General features: G+C 40.3%; 1 protein-coding gene across 2 annotated transcripts in view; it reads left to right on the forward strand.

Moving 5' to 3' along the window:
- Window positions 1-22,432, forward strand: part of KIAA0319 (KIAA0319 ortholog) — a 32,365-nt gene that overhangs the window by 8,085 nt on the left and 1,848 nt on the right. Inside the window, exons 2-17 of one of the 2 annotated variants that reach the window (XM_068396735.1) lie at window positions 617-800; window positions 2,939-3,037; window positions 3,718-3,815; window positions 4,209-4,296; window positions 4,854-4,946; window positions 5,572-5,704; window positions 7,581-7,809; window positions 9,633-9,756; window positions 10,966-11,098; window positions 11,993-12,141; window positions 14,067-14,218; window positions 15,349-15,487; window positions 16,345-16,504; window positions 17,879-18,021; window positions 19,411-19,533; window positions 20,957-21,047. In XM_068396735.1, coding sequence (XP_068252836.1) covers window positions 617-800; window positions 2,939-3,037; window positions 3,718-3,815; window positions 4,209-4,296; window positions 4,854-4,946; window positions 5,572-5,704; window positions 7,581-7,809; window positions 9,633-9,756; window positions 10,966-11,098; window positions 11,993-12,141; window positions 14,067-14,218; window positions 15,349-15,487; window positions 16,345-16,504; window positions 17,879-18,021; window positions 19,411-19,533; window positions 20,957-21,047 — 2,138 coding nt within the window. Of the gene's footprint in view, window positions 1-616; window positions 801-2,932; window positions 3,038-3,717; window positions 3,816-4,208; window positions 4,297-4,853; window positions 4,947-5,571; window positions 5,705-7,580; window positions 7,810-9,632; window positions 9,757-10,965; window positions 11,099-11,992; window positions 12,142-14,066; window positions 14,219-15,348; window positions 15,488-16,344; window positions 16,505-17,878; window positions 18,022-19,410; window positions 19,534-20,956; window positions 21,048-22,432 lie in introns of both variants that reach the window. The other variant, XM_068396736.1, reaches the window with a different exon arrangement.

Genomic DNA, 22,432 nt, shown 5'->3' on the forward strand with positions numbered 1-22,432 from the left:
AGGGGCAAGGTGATGGGCAAGGCTAATGCAATGCTGAGTTATTCCTGCAAAACTTGCTGTGTCCTTTGCTGCAGTTCTGATTTACTAACAAGGTGGGTCAGTGAGAACACTACTGCTTGGTGGCTGAAGTGGAGAGATTTAGGGCGTTTTATTAGTGGTGAGGAAATAAGGCCATGAGCAAGTTCTGGTCTGAGCAGATGATTCTGTTACGTTTGTGTGTGTACTGCATGAAGACAGTAATACGCACCACACAGACTTTCTCTGATGGAATTTTAAAGGTTTATGATTATATTTAGATCTGTCCTACTGTTCTTTATTATTTTGAGAACTGATAGCTTTAGTTCTATTCCAGGGTACTTCATTTTGATGACTGTAGCCTACCCTGTTCTGCGTCTGAAACTCGGAAAATGATTAGCATTTCTTACAAAGCCTGATTGGGGAAAAAAACCCCAAGAGTCCTCCTTTGATAGATATTCTGTATATTAATAAGACCTCCTAGTAATATAAATCAGTAGGCTCACCCTATGTGATATTTAAAAAACAGCATACCTCTAAATCTAGAAATGTGAAAAATGGCTCACTTATGACCACTCTTTCCTTATAATTCATTTTTCAGGCTGCTACGACTTCCCCTTCTTCAGACAAACTGGATTTCTCCCCAGGTGTGTCAGAGATAACCCAGACTCCCACAATGGCCCCAGAGAATGTCACTGAAGGTGGGATCATGCTACTTTCCACTAATAGGGTGTCATCTGAGCCCGTGCAGCAATTCACACCACCTACTACTGCTGCCAAAGCAGGTAATGTTTCAACATAGCTGGAGATCTGACGGTACCTGCAGGTTGGACAGTGGACAGGGATGGCTTTACTACTGTCAGACTTCCAACCTGTTGTTAGTTATGACCTCGCTCTTTATCCAAATGTAACATCATCCTACTTGAGCATGTGGGATGCTACGGTAACACTGCAAACTCCAGACCCCTTAACCAATTACTTCTGAGGCAAAACTCTGACCAACCCCATCATTAATGGGAAACTATAACTCAAGCAAATACAGCAAAGTAAAAAGCAGAGGTTAAGAGCTTTTTAAAAATGGATTAGCTTTTATATTTGGTGAGAAATACCTGAGGCTTTCTGGAGTTTCAGAGTAATCTCTTCTAGTCATACTGTTATTTTTGTGTGACTCTTCAGAACATTGCTTCCTCTCAGAAACTCTTTGTACGATTCCCACCATATATAGTTGTCAGATATCATGCAGCAACATAGGTGGGACCTGAGGAAGCTCAGCCCTTAATAGGGGAGAAGCCTAGCCCTTAGTAGAGGAGAACATGGCCTCCTCATCCTGTGAAAAAAAGAGTTTCAAAGCTGTGACGAAGCTTATCAGACTTCAGCTGCAGAGCAGAAGTTTTTTATTTTGAAAAGGACATGTTTAACCACTATGCCCTCAGTAGTTGTGTTAAATTCTGTTTGTGCCTTAGAGTTTCTCCTTTCTCCTGCTGAGCTTCCCACCTCCCTGTGCACCCTGACAACGGGTTAGAAGGGCCACAAGAAGCAGAGAAGCACAGATGTGTGTTCTTCTGTACTCCTGATGTACTGAGGGATATGGAGGGTTAAGCCTTTGCTTCCTGGTAGAGAAAGCCTGGTTTGAGACATTCTTGGCACCCTGTGCTAAGCCGGGATTGCGATAGGAGGTAACAGGAAGAGATGAGCTACAAGAGATCCATCTCCAAGGCAATGGATCATCATTACCATTGAGTGTTGACTAGGCAGCTCCTCCTCCTCCTCCTTCACAGGCAGAGGCTGAAGAGGCCTCAAAAAGGAGCTTGGAAGAAGCTGAAGGGAAGGTTGTGATGAATCTCACTCTATGTACTGCTTTGTGTAAGGATTAGCTCAAGTTTCTGTGTGCTCAGCCCTACTGTCTTGGAAGTCGTGAAGACAATCCCTCCTTCTCTCCTTTGGTCATCACCCTTATCCAGCCATTTTATTCTCAAAGGTCAAAGGATTTTTAGAAGTACAAACCTCCACTCCACTGGTGTCTAGGGCAACTCCCATGAGCAATTATGGAGCCTTGGGTACATTTAAGTAGCAGTGACAGAAAGTCTGCTGTCAGTGTGGCCTCCACTTCATTTTTAGAACTGTCAGCTGCCACTGCTGAGTGGCATCTTTGCTCATCTATTCAGAGTTTGTAAGTTGGATGTTTAGACACTATTGAATGTTGCCTTTGGAGAACCTTTGTTCTGTGGGTTCCTAGTATTAAAAGGAAGACATTTAAAACCTTTGAAATACAGGTCTATAGGAACCTTTCCTGAAGTTATGCTTTGGTAAGTTTCTGTTGGGGACTGGATTTGCGGACTTTGGCATTTTTGGAAGAGGAAAGAGTTTTCACAGATGAGAACTAGGAGGGTGTTCCTGGATGGCAAATAGATTGGATGTGCAGTTCAGCTACGAAATAACACCTTTGCCCTGCTGTACAAGTGGAATTTTTAAAAGGGTCACTGAGTTGGACATTGAGGCGTGCCTCACAAGTGCAACACAAACATAGAAGTAGTGCTTCTTAGTGAAAGAAGACATGATATGAGAGTTCTAACATGGGCTATTTTACTTTATTTAATGAGGCATGTTCTGGTGCAGATGGCTTTTTTGTCTTCTATAATTGCATATTTTTGAATTCTTGCTTTTCTCTAAAACAGAAGTAGGGGAAATGACACTTCATATTTGGGGAAGAAGAAGAATTTTGTTTTGGTAAAAGGTGAAGGAGCCGTAGTCATCATTATAATTATTTGATTATGTATTGAGGAATTTTTTTTTACTTGCTTATTCACTGTAGAGTGCTTGTCAAATTTTACTTAATCTGTTATGAATACTATTTGAAGATACTGGATTTATATCCATCCCATCTGTTAAAGCATAATATATACTCATTCTGTCTTAGATACAGTAAAAGAACTCATTGTATCTGCTGGAGATAACATACAAGTGATACTACCCAAAAATGAGGTTGAACTGAATGCCTTTGTTGTCCCACCACCGTCTACAGGTGAGCTGAATGGCCTTGGCATACAAGGAGATTCACACACTACCAACCTGTAAATGCAGACAAGTCTGGAGCTATGTGAACATCCGCACCTCCAGATAAAACCATCTTTCTCATCTCCTACAACTACTTCTTTTGTGTCTCCAACTGCAGGGAGGATTTTCTCCTTTGGGTTTTAGGGATTTTTTTTTTTTTTTTTTTTTTTTAAGTGGCTCTTACTTTCAGAACCTGAACTCATAAGCCAGATGGTTCAATAGAAGGCCTGTAGTTCCTACCAAAAGATGATGTGGCCCAGGTTATAGCATCTTGCTGTAAAGCAGAGTTGGGGGAAAGTAGGCTGTGAATGCAGCATTTATCTTAAAACTACCAGCTTCCAAGCTGCAGAAGCAAAGAATACGTATTTCATAGGTAGCTATGTAAAACGCATTCACTTCATGTGAAGCTGTTTTTTTGTGAAGAAGTCAGTTATTTGTGAAGTCTGTTACATCCTCGCTGCTTTACCAAGTTACAACACACTGGAAGTTTAACATGTGTTTGTGCTGCTTCGCTTTGAAGGCTCAAACAGTAGCAGCTGTGATTTCCTACTGTAGCATTTTATCTGATGAATGGTGAACTTTTCTTTGTTTCCTGGGCTTATCTTGAAGGCAAAGCTGATTACTCTTATGCTGTGTTATTGCTCTTAGAAACAGCCTACACCTATGAGTGGAGCTTAATCAGTCACCCTGCTGACTATGGTGGTGAAATGGAGCGCAGGCACAGCCAGACCTTGAAGCTTTCTCATGTAAGTGAGCTGTAAGCTCAGGCTTATAGTGTTTGTGCAGTCCGTTCACGGGAATCTAACCTATGGGGAAGGACGCCTTGATTCAAGGAGTCTGAACTACTGCTAGAGTCATCTTCACTTGCATGTGTCACCAAACCTTTGCCAGATTAGAAGTGTCTTTTTTAGAGTGCTCTAATAATTTTCTAAGATGGAGTAAAAATTCCTAAGTGTTTGCTTTGCATTCTCCACTTCTGGGCAGTGACTAGTGGCCTTTTATATTTGTATTTATAAAAGGAGCTCTAAGTTTCAGATATCCAGATTTTTCTCTGTTTGCAATATGATTGACAGACTTACGCATACTGCTTTTGTGTAATTCCACATGTAATTCCACAGTTTGTTCTGTGTTTGTCACAGTTATCGGTGGGACTTTATGCCTTCAAAGTGGCCGTTTCTGGTGAAAATTCGTTTGGTGAAGGTTTTGTAAATGTCACGGTCAAACCAGGTAAATCAGTTGGCTAAAATAATGAAATTAATTTCTTAAACACCAGTAGTTGTACAACATGGTTATCTAATAGTCCGTCAGTTACTGTCTGTCAAGGACATCTGGTAGTCCAGTCATGCAGAGATGTTTCATACCTTGGTGACTATAAAGCATTTTAAGGAAGCAGAGTTAAGGGTCTTGCTTACTGAGTTTAAGTGCTCTCTGGTCTTGTACTCTCCTCAGGCAAGGCCTGAGATAGCATCATGCCACCTTTTATAGTCCACTTCTCCAGTACAGCTAGGAACAGCAATTAGGTGCTGAACTGGCTCTAGCTGCAAGTTACAGTGCAGAGGTCTCATCTAAATTATACCAGTTAGAAGTGACTGCAGCGGAAGACTGCTGTGTCAGTGCACTGTTCTTCTGTAACCCTTGCTGTCCCTTGTCCAAAAAGGATGGCAGATGCTGCACAGCTGTCAGTCCTAGGTTTAGATCACTGGGGACTATTGATCTATAGAGTTAACAGATTAGTTTTGTCTGGGCTTTCAGGACTATTTTTTTTTCTCCTGTCTTTCTCTCAGCAGTCAGAGTTAACCAGCCACCTGTTGCTGTTGCTTCACCTGAAGTACAAGAAGTTTCTTTGCCTACAACTTCTACCTTCATTGATGGCAGTCGTATGTACTGGACCATCCTGTGCTTATATCCTGTATTTTTACTATAAATTACAACATTATTGTTTGTCAATTACAAGTGAAATTCCTTCTTCTCACTTTACTCAGAAGTTCCCTGAATGATGATTTATTTTGGGGATTTGAGTCCAGTTATAAATCATTTTAATAAATAACAAAAGTGATAAAATGAAGCCTTCAACTTGGGGATTGAGACACAGTGTGTCAGAGGCTGCTGCATCCAAACAGCAGCTACTCTTACAGCTTCTTCCTGTCCTGCCCAGAAGGCTTCTGTGCCAGTACAGCTGGGGCCATGGTAGAGAGCTGTCATGTAGGGTATGATGAGATGTCATAATTATGCTCATAACTACTGAGAAGACAACTTGGAATGTGCAGAGTCTGAGACTGATTTTTATTTGTGCGTGTATGAAGAATTTTTTGTTTGCTTAGATAAACCATACCAAATGTAACTTGGAATCTGTGATGTAACAGCTATGGTACCTGAACCTGATCGAATATGCTTGAAAAGATAATTGTAGAAAACCAGTTAGGGATCAGTGCATGAACGACTTTAGCGTTCATTCCAGCAATTGCTACAAGAAACTGATACATTTTTCTTTAATGAATGTAGAAAGTATGGATGATATGAAGATAGTGAGTTACCACTGGGAGGAAATTAAGGGTCCTTTGCGAGAGCAGAAGGCATCTGCTGACACACCTGTCTTGCACTTGTCTAACCTTGTTCCTGGAAACTACACTTTCAGGTACCTGCACAGATACTTTCCTTTGCAGTTTTAACTATTTCTGTTATGTCATCTAAATGCTTGTTTCTCTTTGCGCTCACAGGTACCTCCTCAAACAAAAAACTTCATTTTTCTTCTGCATGCCGTTACCCTTTGTTTTGCAGAGTGGAGAGACACAGGGAGCAGTTTTATTAAAAAGTGCTTGCAGTGATTTTGCGATACTGGTGTAGTGATACTTTACAGAACAAAGTTATGCAAAACAAGGTATCAGAAATTAAATGCCTCCCACTCCCTGCAGTAACAAGTGTGACAGAACTTTTTTTTTTTTTTTTTTCCCCTCACTTTGAAGTTGGCAAGTCTCCTAAGATGAGACTCTGCAGTCAGGCTGTGAAAGCCATCCCCTGAAGGGGGTGGCAGACAGAACAATATTGGGAGACTGATCCTCGCAAGGCACTGTTGCGTGCTGATTTTGAGTTATTCTGTTCTTCATAAAAGCCTTTGCCTTGCTCCTGTTTTCCTCCATTTATGCATTGCTGAAGCTGGATTTTGTCCAAACAATGCAAGCAGTGTTTGTGGTGCTGGGTGCTTTAATTAAAATCAGAGTTCATTTTCTGAACTTTTTAACTTCCAGCCTAGTCTGCACAGAGGCAGACTTCCCACTAACCCAGCCTGGGTTATCTGGCTGCCAGTGGGTAACAGCCTACCATTCAATATATTATGTATCAATGTATCATCAGTAGAATGTTGAAGCCAGAGTACATATACATTAAACATGGTGCTTTGCATAAGCTTCACCAAAAATTGCATAGCTTCAACTTTCATTCTGTGTTCTTTACTGGAATTGTTCCATATTGTACAGTGACAGAAAAGAGCATAAGATTTTTGCTGTATTAAAAAGGGCAGAGCTCACTTACAAGCGATGCTCTGTGTTCCAAACCCTAGGGAATTAAGAAGTCACTTGCTATATCTGTGCACCTTTGCGGGAGGCTGAGATACTTGAACAACAGAGCAGTGTGTTCAAGCTTACAGGAAACTAGCTGGTCAACAAAATCCAGTGCTCCTGATACGCATGGATGTGCACCCACTGCAAAAGTATGTGTTCCCTGATGATAGAATTAATGAGCAATAGTTTTGTTCCCACTCATGGGAGGCATCAAGAGTGGTTCCCTTCCATGTGTTCATCTATATGCAGTTTTCACAACAAAGGTGAATTAGAGATGTAGTCGGTCCACACTGTGAAGGGCAGTCTTTCATCACTTCCAGGTGTCTGCAGCGGTCTCATTTTGAGATGATTTGTCATTGTGTTTCTGAGAGGCAATAGTGATTTTTTTTTTTTTTTAAACCCTGTACTTTTTTAGCTTTGTGACTTGACATCTTCAAAAATCTGAGCTGATATTAAGCTCCATTAAAGTTAACAATAGTGTGCCACAAAGAAATAAGAAGTTAGGAACTGCTACTATGCTATAAGCAGAGCTTCTGAACATCCAGAATAGTCTTGGATGTAGGTGTTGACAGGGACTGTTCTGCTATGGCTGGTGAATGAAATCCCTGTTTTTTACTGAGTAAATTTTTTTAAAGAATTTGCAGTGAAATCTGTTTGAAGTTGATGGAGTTGCCATTGACTGCAGGGAAAGGGTTTCATCTGGGATCCAGAATAGCTAGGCCTTTTTTTTCCTTAAAGATTGAAAGCTGTGTGTGAAAACAGTCTTCCGAATTTCTTTCCTACCTGAGTGGAGGACTGTGTGTTTCTGAAGCAGAAGTTTGTGTAATCTAACCAGTGTCTCTTTCAGGTGGTGTTTTTGCTCTCTTCAAGTGCCAGAAAAAGTTAACCTTTGAACTCAGGACTTGACAGAAGTCCAGTCTTAACAGATTTCCAATATTGTTTTTCCTGTTGTAGACTCACAGTGATCGATTCAGATGGAGCAGCCAACTCCACCATCGCATCTCTGACTGTCAACAAACCAGTGGATTACCCACCTATTGCCAATGCGGGACCTAATCAGGCAGTCACCTTGCCCCAGAACTTCATCACGCTGAATGGAAACCAGAGCAGTGATGACCATGAAATTGTCAGCTATGAGTGGTCCCTCAGTCCCAAAAGCAAAGGCAAGGTTGTAGCAATGCAGGTATGTCTATTTCTCCTTGCACAGAGTTGGAAAGCTGTTTTGTATTTGCCTCTAACACAAGCAACCACATACCTGAGTAACTACTTAGAAGCACTGAAATATCTAGAGTTCTGTTACTCTTCTTTCTTTGTTTTTTGATCCTCTCTGATGTATTCTTCTCCTCATTTATTTCTTTCCTTGTGGCCATTTCTGATTTGTGCTATTATCTATTCCCTGGCGGTTTGGAAAGACTTTATGATCACAATGTCTGTCTTTGGACTCTAGAGCCTGCTTCACAGGTTTCTGTCTTCTGAGAGGCTAGAAAACTGTTTTGGGGAGAATATGGGGGTAGTCAGAGTTTTCTTGTAACACTTTCTCCTGGAGAAAGTAGGAAACAAACAGAAACTTAATTTTCTGAGCAGATGACAAGACCTTTGGCAGTGTTATGAAGCCATGCTCTGTGGTGGGTTTTTTATGCTCACTAAAAATATAGGTGTCCTATGAAGGATAACTGAATTTATTCTCTTATTTTCATGGCTGTATTTTTTTTTTTTAATGTGAGAAAAGTTAGTAAAAATTTTCAGTGGACTTGCACTCAGTAAGTTGGAGATTCTTGTAGCTCTGTAGGCAGTTGAGGTAATTAATGTAATGAAGCCTGCTGAACCTCAGAAGCCATTTTTTATAATAGACATGATTTCTGCTATGTTGCAGAAATGTTGCTTTAGACCTTCAGAACTGGAAAGAGATCACTTTGTATATCTGTTTAGGAAAGGAGTAATATTGATACAAGCATATACCGTAGAGGCAGTTACAATGCATCTTTTTGTAGCGTAATGGCTTATTTTTATTCATTTACCAAGATAAACGCTTTCCAAAAGAATCCATGCAACCTAAACTTGTAACTTAAGAGTTGTTCAGTCTTAAAGCAACCTTCCTAAAGGAAAGGAATGACTGCTTGAGATATCCAGTGGATTCATTGGGTATTTGATGTGGAGATGCAAGAGCATTTTACAGTTTCTTTTCAAGAGCCTGGTAATCTTTTTCATGCCTCTAAAGCTGAGGATGCTGGTCTCAGGTGTATCTGAGTTTAGAGTGCAATGTAACAATTACCTCTGATGGTTAGTTAATCATTTATCAGGTCCCTTAGTTCTCATTATCATCTTTATCCAAAAAAGATAACCTAATTGCATTGTGATTTGTTATTCCTCATATGAGAGATGCCACAAATGTTCATTTTATTAGCAAAAGGACCTATAGCTGGGCCCAGTAATTTTATGAGTTGATACAGATGTCAGCTAATACTGCTAGAAGAGTATATTAAACAAGACAGCTCTGTCCTGAATATGCTTTTTCCATAAGCCTGTCTGGCTGGGATCAAGTCAAGCTTGGTTTTGCGTTTAACCATTTTTATAAATATTACATTAAAGAATGTCATGATGTTTGTTTTTAAAATATCTCTAAGGAAATTGAATAAGCTGTAATAATTTCCATCAGTGTTTAATTTCCTAATTGATAAAGTTAATGTCCCATGCGTTTCACAATTACTGTTGTTCAGAAATAATGCAGCAATTATACCGGCACAAGAAATTAGAGTTTATTGTCTATAGATATTTCTCTGGGTTGGTAGGGACAGTTGCAATAGTGAATACATTACATCTGTATGTGCATCAAATTTTAAGTCTCCTTCTGTCTCCGGGTGCTTAAACTGCTTGCTCAAACAGTGTGTTTATTATGAATTAAGACAAATCTTATTTTTTTCTTCACATTTGCTCTGTAAGACCTTTCATAATCCGTGAGCATTTCTGTTTTATCTCATGCGCTCTCTCATTATAAATGCCGTGTAGGGAGTACGGACGCCATACCTCCAGTTATCTGCAATGCAGGAAGGAGATTATACGTTTCAGCTGACTGTCACAGACTCTGTGAGACAGCGGTCCACAGCTGAGGTCACACTGATCGTACAGCCTGGTAAGTCAGCTGCAGGCGTGTCTGGGTTCCTCAGGGGTGGGCCAGCCTGATGCCTTAGCACTGTCCTTGAATGCCTCATGTCCCTGCTTTGCACCACTGAGATGGCAGTCTGAATGTCTGGTATCCCTGTATCAAGGACTCTTCCACCTCCATTTTCTGTCAAAGCAAATGGTAAAAACAAGTATAGAATCATAGAAAGTTCAGGTGGTGATCCTGAGGGCTCACACCAGCCGGATTACGTAAGGCAACCTGCACAGAGATGTGCTTGAGTGTACTTCTAAAAGCTAAAATGTAGCTCCGAGTTTAATATCCTACAAAGTCTGTTTTGCAAAGCTGTTCAGAGTGTCAATCAGTGCTTTGCTCAGTGTTCATATTGTTTTGCAGTTCTCCTTCAAGAATCTTTGTGTGATTTGAATTCTCACTAGAGAGAATTCTAGGGAAAGCTTGCACTTTCTAGGGAAAAGTGTCAAGCACAGAATTTTCAAAAGCTTCATCTTTCACATGTTTGTTTAGATTTGGGAGCTGAGTAATGAATGGGCCCGAATGGTCCAGGCCTCATGAGAAGTTTTTTTTTTATGCTTTTTAGTGCCTTTTAGACCCACTATAGTGTGGAACTAGGAACATGCTATTGTCTAAGTCAGGTCTAAGGGGAAATAAATATCCAGGAAAACGGTAGCGTTGCCATTTTTACCATGCCACAAAAGCAGAGGTTGAAAACAGAATAATAGGTTATATGTTTCTGTACTAAATCCTCAAAGGCTCTAAATTGGCATTAACGTAGTGGCGTTGTGCTGACCTTGAGCAGCAGAAAATTTGGGCCAGTATCTTCTTTGAGGACAAAGAACCATATTTGTGTGGGTGGTTTTGAAATGGATGCAGTGGTGGAACCAGGAGAATACCCCACCACTCTTGTTGTAAAACTTTTCCTACAATGCATTGAGCATGCTGCAAAATTCTTGGAGTGTGACTGTGCCTTCAGCTGTGACTGTGAAAAAGGGAAGTACTTGCTGTGGGATTTGCCCTGTTGCAGAGCTGTTCTCTCCCACCCAGTATTTTCTGCTGGCTTGTGCACGTTATAGTTGTGATTTGTACCTTTGAGCCAGTATATCAAATTTGTAATATAATATTCTGTGTAAAGTTTTCTCTCTGACTGGCAATCCTTGCAGTGACTACCTAGCAAATGTTGTACGCTAAATATTATTTTTACAGAAAATAACAGTCCTCCAGTAGCAGTGGCTGGCCCTGATAAGGAATTAACCTTCCCAGTAGAAAGTGCTACACTGGATGGAAGCAAAAGCCAAGATGACCAAGGCATTGTCTTCTATCACTGGGAAAATATCAGGTATCTAGAGACTTTACTAATCTCCAGTAAAACAGAGAACGAAGTGAAAGTGATTGGTTGCCAGGTGCCAGAGCCTCTTAGGCAATTGTGTGATACACTGTCTGAGAACTGAGGGTCTTCCCGCTCAGGTGGTAATAGGGTAAGAGACGGGAATCTTAAGTCCAACTTTGAAAATTTAGGCAATCTCTGCCTGTGTTTTGCAGTGTGTCATTTTGAGGCCAACTGTTATGAAGTTAAGAGAAAATGACAGGAACCTCCATGTCTCCTGTTGAAAAGCGAGTAACAGGCTTGGGTGCTGTCCTGTAATATACAAAGTGTTCCCGTTAGTGCTTAGAACTAGGATTTCTCAGTCGCCTGTTTGTTGAATAATAAAGTAAATTGTCAATCTGTTTCGCCTGAGCTTTCAATAGTAGTGACTGAAGCACTCTTGAATGATGATTGAAAATGTTTTACAAAAGTTTGTAATTGTGTGTTTACATGCAAAACTAATTGATCCGTAATAAAAGGATAAGGTGTTGGCTCATGCAGCTGTCATATCCACGGTACAGGAAGAGGTTTGCTGGCACCCTGTATATGTTGCAAGTAACTCTTAGAGCAACAGAGTTTGCACGCTCCCATGATATAGTACAGTGAGGAGGTTGAACTTCTGGGGTGCATTTTCTACTCTTTTAATAATTGGGTATGTGATGCTTTGGTGCTTTGAATGTCTTGAAAAAAAAGTGGATTTATGAATTCTCTGAACTAAACTCATGTCTCATGTAGTTCTTTAACCATCAGTGTTTGTAGCAGTGGTAGAACTACAATATACATAAAAGCAAATGGCATGAGCGATGCTGCAGAGAGAACAATTTGGTTGGCTGCGCAGGATTATTTTTCTGAGATGTTTTGTTTCAGTGGACCAAGCTCTGTACAGATGGAAAATGGCAACAAAGCAATAGCAACTGTGACTGGTCTTCAGGTTGGTACCTATCGCTTCAAGCTGACTGTGAAAGACCAGCAGGGCCTAACCAGTGCATCTGTGCTATCTATTACTGTGAAGGAAGGTAAGCCTAGTTGCTGCTTCTTAAGATAGGGTAGACTACCTGCCAGTTAATTCAATCACTGACAGAATGTAAAGGAAATTGGGACAGAAAGGGATAATGTATTTGTTGTCATATTTCAAGGGTATTCAAGAAGAGTTACTTCTATTTTACAATAAAGAATTGTTGTGAGTGATTGGTAGAAGTAACTTCACTTACTGCAAGCTTTTTTCAAAGTTAAATATATGCAGAATTAGTTGTAATGAAAATGCTTCAAAATACTATTTTTGACCACGGTGTGTCTACTTCATTAAGAGGATATGTTTTTATTCTATTTTTGAAGTTAAGCTTTGAGCAGAAAAGCAATTTTACTATGGGTTTTAAGTAACATCTGAGAAATGAGGTCTCAGAGTATACAAATTTCCACTTAAAAACTTAGCATTAGAAGACCTGTGTTTATTTTGTTTTTTTGACACAGAGAAACAGTTGCTGTGGTGGGGTTTTTTTAAATTTTTTTTCCCCAACATGCATGCTGTAGAAGAGATAAGAGGTACTGTCAGGTACTCCTGACAGATTTCATAGCTTTGACTTATGTTGCATCCTCAGGTTTGCAGGTGGTGATAATCCAACCATCTTTTGCCTCATTTGATTCCTTAGGGAGCGATTTGAGCAATCTCCATGGGCCTGTGCCTCCTTTTAAAGAAGATGGTATAATACATTTCAAATCTTGTTTGGTCCAGAGTTTGGCTTTCTGTTGCATACCTTGTGTTTTGAGGGGAGAGGTGCACTCTGGCTCTGCAAGTGTGGTACCTATTCCATTTTTGAAATGATAGTAGAGTTGCATCAGAATCTTAGCTGCTGTCTTTCTTGAAAACAGTGCAGCCTTGTTTGTTTTTCACTTGGTATCGCTGCAGAACGAATGCATCTTGGAGAAGAAGCTGAACTCAGTTTTACCCATGTACATCACTGGTAGAACTGTTCCAGAGTTTCAGTTAGGTATTTAGTCAGAAACACATGGCAACAGCTCTGCCCAAATGTGTATCATGGTCTCATTCATGCTGTGAATTGTAGCCACATTATGTACTGATTACAGTCACAGGTTCAATATTAAAAATATTCAGTGCTCCAATAGCCAAGTTTAATCAACTGGTTTATTGGAGAAGACAAGAAGAACGATTGTATCACAGAGAACTCTGATGCTGTTCTAAAGAAAGGAGTTATAGCCAGTGCCCTGGGGATCTGCCCAAAATTGAATTATTTATGTCCAATCTAATACTCAGACCAGCGAGGTACGTCACTCAGCCTCACAGCTTCCTGGAGCTCTCTCTTATCAGTTGTGTTCTAAACAAAAGTCAATGTTGTCTGGTTTGTGGAAAGAGAATGTGTTCATCTTTCTCTGGTATTTTTTGGCCGTACTCCCAATGCATGCCTTAAATTCACTGCTAGCGGTAAGCAAAAAGCATTTGGGAACTGGGTTTACTCTAAGTTTCCTGAATACACTTTGCCTAAATACAGGCATTGTGAAGATACAAGACCTTACACAAGCTTCATTCTCAAGATGACAAGTGCCCAGCATGGTGATCTCATGCTGAGCTGTGTTTCTGAGTAGGCAGAAAATCCTTTTGCTTGACTGAGATGATCTGACACATAAGTTATTGTGAGACTGTAAATAGAGTACACCACAATGCTTTTTGTAAAAGGTCTTTTTGGATGGTACCTCTTACTGGTATTCTTCTCATGATGCAGCTCTGCTTTTGTCAGGTTGTAATAATCCCAGAGCCAAATTCAGTATGCCCACTCATCCTTTCCCTGTACCTTTGACATGCAATTCTATTGTTACTGCCTGTAATCACCAGGTAAAGAGTTGCAGTGTGGGTGTATTGGCAATGGCATGTCACATTTCGCATGTTTGAAAGCAAATCCTTCTCCTCCACTATTTTTATGGCTAGAAAACAACAGTCCACCTCGGGCACATGCTGGTGGGAAGCATGTTCTAGTGCTTCCAAATAACTCTGTTACCTTGGATGGCTCAAGGTCTACTGATGACCAGGGGATTGTGTCATATTTGTGGATTCGGGATGGTCAAAGCCCAGCAGCTGGGGTAAGTTTCTTGAAGATTCTGACTGGAGTCAAATTCTGCTCTTGTTATGCATGTATCATCACTGCAGCAGGGCAAGCAGGTATGATTCATAAGATGCTCTGAGGCATGGTGTCTGTTTCTGATTTGTCTCTCCTGCTCTCTCTAATGCTTTGGTTCAAGGGACTTGTGATATTTTCAGTACAGCTATAGAATATGGTAGCTAAGTAAGAGGACTGCAGCAGTGTGGGCCTAGTTGGGAAAGACTCGAGACAGAAGAATGAGGTTGTGGCTTTTAAAGAGTAATTGTCGATAGTACTAAGGTAACGTGTTTGAGAGAAGAATCATCTGAAGTCCTCATATTCCAAAGGAGGAAGGCTTTGAGGGAGCAAGGATTGCTGAGAAAGGCCAAGGAATTGTGCCTGGTACCAGATGAGGTGAAACTTGCAGTTGAAGATAAAAATGGTGTGTGGCACTAGATGCATAGATACCTTGCCTGGCAGACCGCAGTGAATAGCCTGGGTCATTAGGGCAGTGGAGTCTTCTCTCCCAAGTGGGGTCAGACAGCAGAGGTGCCGCATGGTAAACTAAAGTTTATATGTCAGCTATTAATATTGTAATAACTTCTTTTGCCTATCCACACAATGTGTTGTGGACATCTCTTCACAGTTAAAAAGATAGCGGCAAATTGGCAAGAACTAGGAGAGGAGAAACGGCAAAATGGTAACAAAGCTTCTAGAAGCAATTCACGAGAGGATATGAGAAAAATTGAAGAGGTTTAGCTTAATTATAGCTGGCAGAGATGATAGTTGGAAATTAACTCCAAGGAAAGGAAATAATTTGGAATGTAAGAAAGCAGAACTAAGGATACTGGAGTAAAATTGAGTAAGAATAATGTAACTGTCTCAGATTTTCAAGCAGATGAGTACTTGAGAATGTCAGCTGTTCTGTTGTTTGGGGTTTTTTTTAATGAAAATATCCATACTGTGCAGACATACTATTAACTCCCACTTCCAAACTTGTGTTACTCTGATATAAACTGTGGTAGGTCACATTTGTCCCAAAAGCCAAAGCAAGGTATCAGATACCCAACGTGACAGTCACACCTGCAACGTTCTCTGAGGGTATAATCATACCAGTACCTTTTTTTGTAGGATGTGATCCATGGCTCAGACCACGAGGCAGTACTGCAGCTAACTAATCTGGTGGAAGGAACCTATACTTTTCACTTAAAAGTAACGGATGCCAAAGGAGACTCAGATATTGATTCAGCAACTGTTGAAGTGCGGCCTGGTATGACAATTAAAAGGTCATCGATACGTTGTGAATACCTCATCTTTGTTCCCTTTTCACTTGCCTGTTTCAATGTTGACAAGATTCTTTGCTCATGTATAGACTTGTTTTCAAATGCAGGATAAATTGTCTGTCTTGGAAGCATAAGCTGAGATTTCAGGAAATGAGTCTGAAATCATGGGTCTGTCTGAGATTTCTTGTTTGTCTGGTTCCTGGGCAATGACTTTATTTCGGTTCCTCACTTTATTGTTGAATATAGTCACAATAATTGGCTCAGGATTCTTCTTGGATATCTGTGAAGCTTGTTTTTTTTTGCAAGGCACTCTAGAAGTTCAAGTATTATTTAACAGAACCCTCAGTTTGTGAAGGTGAACATATTTGATATTTCTCAAATTGACCATCCTCATTTAGATTCTCTCACACAGTCTTGTATGAGACTCCATGTTTGCCTCCCTTTTCCTGGGTGGTAGCCAGTAGTAGATAACTAGCAGGGAACTTAACAATTAGACTCACCTATTGCTTACCTCTGACCTTAAGATAGCAGCATTTAGGGGAACAGAAGTTGCTATTCTGCGCAGAAATGTGTTAATGCTGAACCGAAGTACTTGCTGAAGTGCTTTCTTTCAACAATAAGCTGGGTTGCTACCTTAGGACCCACTAGGTTTGTTTCAGAGGGAATGTGAAAATGTAGGCTAAGTACTTTTCTAAGAACACAGAAGGGTTGCGTTGTAACGGATATGGGTCTTATACAGGAAAATATAGTATTAATAAATACTTTTGAGTACTGCATGTTGTCTTCAGTTGGTACTGAAACATTTGCCAGGCTCTGAAAGAACAGCATGTTATTCTTCTGTCAGATCCCAAAAGGAGTGGTCTGGTGGAGCTGATTCTGCAAGTTGGAGTGGGACAGCTGAGTGAACAGCAGAAGGACACCCTGGTGAGACAGCTGGCTGTATTGCTGAATGTTTTGGATTCGGATATCAAAGTTCAGAAGATACAAGCCTACTCAGATACAAGGTACAAAGATATCCTACTGTGCCAGGAAGAGTTGTGATTTTCATTGACTCTTTCACAGCTCATAGTTAGTTGCAAAATAATTGTTTCTAAGATGACAAAAAAAGGGTATAGCTCTTAACAGTATATACTTTAAAAGGTGAATTTCTTCTGTTGTGGTAGAAAATCGATGAAGTAAGCTTTCTGGAGGTTCAGAACTGAAGTTTTGAGGTTTTTTTGTTTTGTTTTTTGTTTTTCTTTAAATTCTCTGTATAGTTTTTTTATTTATTTTATTCCTTTAAAGAAAATGTGTGCATATATTTAAGCATCTTTGTTCCATACAGTGCTATTAATTTTTGCAAATGCTGGCTGGAGCGAGACAAAGACTCTCTCACAGTGAAGCAAGTATTGTATTTCAAAATAGGGTTCCAGCTTTATCTGATCAAACCTGTTTTATTCCCCTTTTCTTCTACTTCCTCGCTAAGGTTTTGATATTCTAAGTATTTTTTAAACATTTTCCCAGGTAACTGGTGATGCAGATTCATTTTTTGCAGAGAAGACTACACAGCGGATGCTCCGAAGTGTGGTATCTTACTCTGAAGTAGAAATAACCCCTCTGCTTGGTGTAGAGGGCTAGAGATGGCTGTGCGTATTGAGAGAGAACTTCTCAGCATGATTGGTAGAACCTGTTGACATGAGTTATCTTTAAATTACTTCTTGTTAACTGCTTGGTAACTTAAAACCTATTTTGGTGTCTGTTTAGCTCTCTGGGAACCTCTTAAAATTTAAAAACAAACAGTTTGGAACTCTGGCATTTATAGCTATGATATTTTTAATCACAGCTTCCAATTACTGCTTTTCAGATAAAGATGCTCCCTGAACTGGAATGGGATGAGATCAACACCACCCAACTTAAAAAAAAAAAAAAAGAAAGGCGGGGGGTAAGGGGGAGGTGGGGGAAGGAGAGCTCCAACGTGAAGTTCTCTGGCTCCCTTGCTTCCGAGCTTTTCTTCCTCTTAAATTCAGTTTTCTAAAGTTACTCAAACTCCTTCAAGAGTGCTTTGTGACAGGTTCTAGTTGAGAGTGGGGAAAGCAAATGTATACATAACTTCTCTTAAAGCGAGAGTCAGGAAGACCAAGGAGGGAATTACATTTCCTGTTGTCATCACCTTTCTTCTGCGAAACTGAGAAGCCAGAGAGCTTCATGTTGGAGCTCCTGGCTCAGAATTAAGTCCATGGCATTTGGATGGAGTTGACTGATCCATGGACAGAGTTCCCTAATCTTTATCAGTGGTGACATTTGCTTTCCAGAAACAAACAAAACCAAAGGCTGTAAACTGAATGCCTGACAAAAGTGGTCTTTGACGGCAGTCATGACCTTAGCTCTTCTTTCTGCAGCACCGCGGTTGTGTTCTACGTGCAGAACAGGCATCCTTCCAAGATGATCAAAGCATCAGATGTTTCGCGAACTCTGCATGTGCAGCTTTTGAAAGAGAAGGCTGACTTTCTACTTTTTAAAGTCCTGCGGGTTGACACGGCTGGTATGTTTTGGATCGTGCTTGCTCATCTCGGAACTTTGCAGGCATTTGACTAACGCAGCAATCTGGGAACAGTGCATGAAGGCCTGTCTGCCATCTGGTGTCTGGGCTTCGATGTAGCTTTCTGAAAGGTGACATCGAAGACAATACTTAAAATGCTTGTTAATTTGTAGTAGACTGGTGCCAGTTACTTGTGTTCTTTTAAAAGACATTATCTGTAATGGCAGGCTAAAGCACATCTTAATCTGGTCTGCATCAGGAAGGCCTCTGGAATGATGATAAAGATACCCTACTCATACTGTCTTTTGTTGGAAGATGGGCAAAACTTAATACAGCCATAACATAGAATTTTTCATGTCCCTGGTTTCTTCAAGGCTTTTAGTGTTCAGTAATAGGCTTGTGATGTCATTTGTTTTTATCTGTCTGTATCGGGCAAAATGCTCAGGTGATCACTATGTTATCATGTGCTTTCTAATATTTGCAGTATAGACAGGCTGTTGGCATTTATTAAAATGAACTTTTTCTTTTCCCCAAAAAGATGCTTGAACTTCTAAGCCAATGTTAAACTTCACTAGCAATGTGAACCCTTTATGATACTCAGATATTACAGATATGACTTCCCCATCATTTAAAATCAGGACATAATGATCCAAATGCAAACAAAGTGAGCGAGCTCTGGCAATAAAATAGTCATTGCTTCTGTAGTAAATTCTGTCTTTATTTACCTGTTGAAAAGGACTGTTGTTCTGTTGTAAATGTACTTGGATTAGCAAAATGTATAGGTGTCACTGGAAAATATGCGTTAACGTTTTTCTTGACATAGCAAATCTGCTACTCTTAAGTTTTAAGGGGAGTAACTTTTTTATTTTGGTCTGATATGACGCATTGATCTATCAATAGCTACTACTATAATTGTATGAGGTATGTAAATGTTCTGACCTCAGATGCTGTAATTCAGTTTTGAAATACTGAAATATATTGTAGTTTACTGGTGTTATGCTTGTCTTCTAGTACCTGAGAACACTGATATTCCTCAGTTCTCAGGTACTTTAAAAGTTCTTACAAACAGATCATAAAGAAAGGAGCAAGTCTGAATTCCACAACTTCAACTCATCCTTATTTCTGGTTAGAATAAACTGTTCTTGATTTGCATACAATTTCACTATTGTATGCGTAAGATACAATAAGTAAGTCTTGTCTTTTCTCTTCACAGCCTGCAGTCTGCTGAACTGTAAATCTGTTTAACGCATAACACCAAAGGAAAGGGAGATTTTAAAAAATGTCAGAATGTTATGAACTAGATGCTTTGCCACCAATCTAGTCTCACAGTAAGAGGATGCATGACAAGTTATCCATTTACACCACTGACCCTATGTTTGGTTTTGTTCTTAGCTTGTCTTTTAAAATGCTCTGGACATGGACACTGTGACCCCATAACAAAGCGCTGCATTTGCTACCAGCTGTGGATGGAAAACTTGATTCATCGATATCTAAATGATGGCGAGAGTAATTGTGGTGAGTTTGGGTGTTGTGGGATGTATTTCAAGAATAACTTGTCACCTTGTGAGACTGTTGATTATTTGCTGTCAGAATGAGGAGTACTTAGGAGGTAGATGCTGAGGGAAGACTAAAACAGTCTCTTTATTTTCCAGCCCAGCAATATCTTTCTATAGAAAGATATTTGAATAACATCTTGAAATGATAAAGTCTTGACAGTAGTAGCCTATATTTAAAATATTTTTAAAAATTAAATTTTAAGAAGTGTCACTATTTGAGGGAAAAAGCATTAAAACTTTGTCATGGGAGAGAGATCTTGCAGCAATTTGGGGCCAGTTGGAAGGCTTGTTGAATAATGTGGGCATTGCAAAGCTTTTGAGTAGTATTCATCTGATTGTTGCAGAGCTGAAGAAGAGGCAACAACTTAGATTCTCTGAGTGGGCGGTTGACGCTTCTGTGCCAGAAGTATGATCTGACGTAGGGAAAGAAAACACTGGTGTTCTGTACTAAGCAATATAGTCACCTTGAAAACCTCAGCTTTTTAGCATGATTAATTTCACTGTTTCAGTTTGCCTGTTCCACCTGCACAGTTTAGTTCCACTAGCTTAATCATGTCTATATTCTGTGGCACACCTAACATATCAGTTAACCATCTATTTCAAATATTTAATGGTTCTAATTTAACTAAATTGGTCTTCTAGTTAAGTTGAATTAAAGGTCAACTCTTAGTACTGTGCAGGCTTTGAGACATTTGCTGAGCAATGCACTAGTCTTCAAGTAAATCTATAGAAATTTATAAGGAGCTTGCTACAAGCCATGAAGTAACCGTGGGCCATGTGTCTGTCTGTTAGTGAGCGAAGACTAATTGATCAACCAAAATGGGACAGTAGGTTTTAAGCCTGAGTCTGGGATCTCCTGCAGCCCTGCCCTAATGCTGTGTTGTTCCATAGTGTAATAATAACAGTGCAGTAGTGAGCATACACATGTTGGAGTTCACATTATTGCACGTCTCTCTGTATTCTCATGTTTCCCTGGATTTACAAACGTAAGCTTGCAGGTAGAAGGATCTGTCTCTGATCAGTTGCTTTTTTAAAGCACTATTAAAATACCAGACCCAGAGTACACCTATGTTTGTTTCAGTTAGAGAATGACGACTGAGGTGGTAACCATGCCCTCTTGACTTTCAGTTCCCACATAGACCTCAGGTATCTTGGGATGGTAAAAAGTATTGGAGTGGAAGAAAACTTTCAAATGTGCACTTCCAATCTGGAAGCTTAAGAATTTTTAGGGATTCTTCTGAGAATGTGAAGGGGATAAGTTTTTTTTTTAAGTTTCTGTTGCCACTCCCCATTCCTGAAGATTGGTTATTTTAATAGAGTTGTATTAGAAATTATCCTATTCATATTACTTTACAAAGCACTGTTGTGTTTCTTTTTTTCAGAGTGGAGTATACTCTATGTGACTGTATCTGGTTTTATTTTCATTGTGGTCATGGTGGGGCTTGCCTGGTTCTGCATCTGCTGCTGCAAAAGGTACTTGATTTGTATTTCTTTTTGATGGGGTATATGCAAAAACTACACACAACTGCCACATTTTAGTCCAGTCCTTAGCACTAAATCACTGAACTCTTTTCAGACACGTGAGGAGCTTCCTGTAGCTATTGCTGCATAGACACACTTTCATTGAAAAAGGGAGTATCCATTTGTGGCTCTGTGCTTTTCTGCATTTCAAAAAACAGAAAGCTGATACTGGGGTATCCTTCATATTAAGAGATAATTTATATTAAAATGCCGAGTGTATACTGGAGATCTTCATGATCTCCCACTGAGTCCTCCAGGTACTCCATGCTAAGAAAAGAGGCACACCCTGAAGGTCACTGATGTAGGAGTGTTCTAGGCCATGGCAAGGGAGCTGCTCCCAACCTGGTGTCTCCTTTGGGCAGGAAGGGTGGACATGTCGGCTGCACCTGGCTGGCAGGCAAGGAGTACTCCCAACAACCTCAGTCATGCAAGCTTCGTGCTTCTTCTTTCCTTAAACAATTTTGCCTACTACTGTATGTTGTTTCCCTCTCTGCCTCACCCCTGTCTTGCCCTGATCTTTCCTAGTGAGCTGATAAGAGATTCTGTTTAAAGTGACAAGTCCCTGCAAGTTCTGTCACTACAGCAAGTGTTTTTGCTGCTGCTCAAAAAGCCTGGCAAATAGATAGCTTGTTCAGGTGTTAGCAAAAATGAAACACCATCAAAATCTTTCTGGATTTTCAACTTTTTCTAGGGTGTCTTTGCAGTATGTAAAGGATGCTGTCTGAAATGCATGGGAGTTGATACTGCTTTCCTTTTTATGGTTGAAGGAATAGTGCTGTTAGTAGAAAGGTTTAAATAGAAGTGTGTCCCACAGAGCCTCACAGACTCTTATGGATTTGATGAGAAAGGGATTGTTGATGGAGTTCAGCTGCTTCTGTCATTTGTCCTCATATGGCTTGTGCCAGAGAGTGAGGGCTGGTTGATACAGATATGTGTAAAAAGGAGGAGGGAAATGCTGTACAGGACAGAATGGCAAGAGATGCCGTTTGTTTTGTGGAAGCTACAGACTGTAGTCCAAGGTTTGTCTGGAATTTTGGACGTTTTTGAGGCTTTGTTGAGTTGCCAAATGAACTCTGTTTTTTAGAAGACTGTAGAGAGGAGGACGAGTGGCTGGCTGTTGCTGTGGTGTAGGTATCTTCTCCACTGTGAACTGTGCAATCTGGATGGGAGTGCTTCTCCAGATGTTGCCAGAGTCAATCCTTAACTTGACAAAGGGCACATCCCACCCCCCCCCCCCTCTCCAAGGTTATGAGAAAGAGGGCCAGAAAAATGCCTGAGGTGTGACAACATCTTCTAGGAAGTGTCCGCTTGGTTTCCTGTGTGAATGCCCTTATTTC

The sequence above is a fragment of the Nyctibius grandis genome, chromosome 3 (genome assembly GCF_013368605.1).
Source record: "Nyctibius grandis isolate bNycGra1 chromosome 3, bNycGra1.pri, whole genome shotgun sequence".
Taxonomy (NCBI): Eukaryota; Metazoa; Chordata; class Aves; order Nyctibiiformes; family Nyctibiidae; genus Nyctibius; species Nyctibius grandis.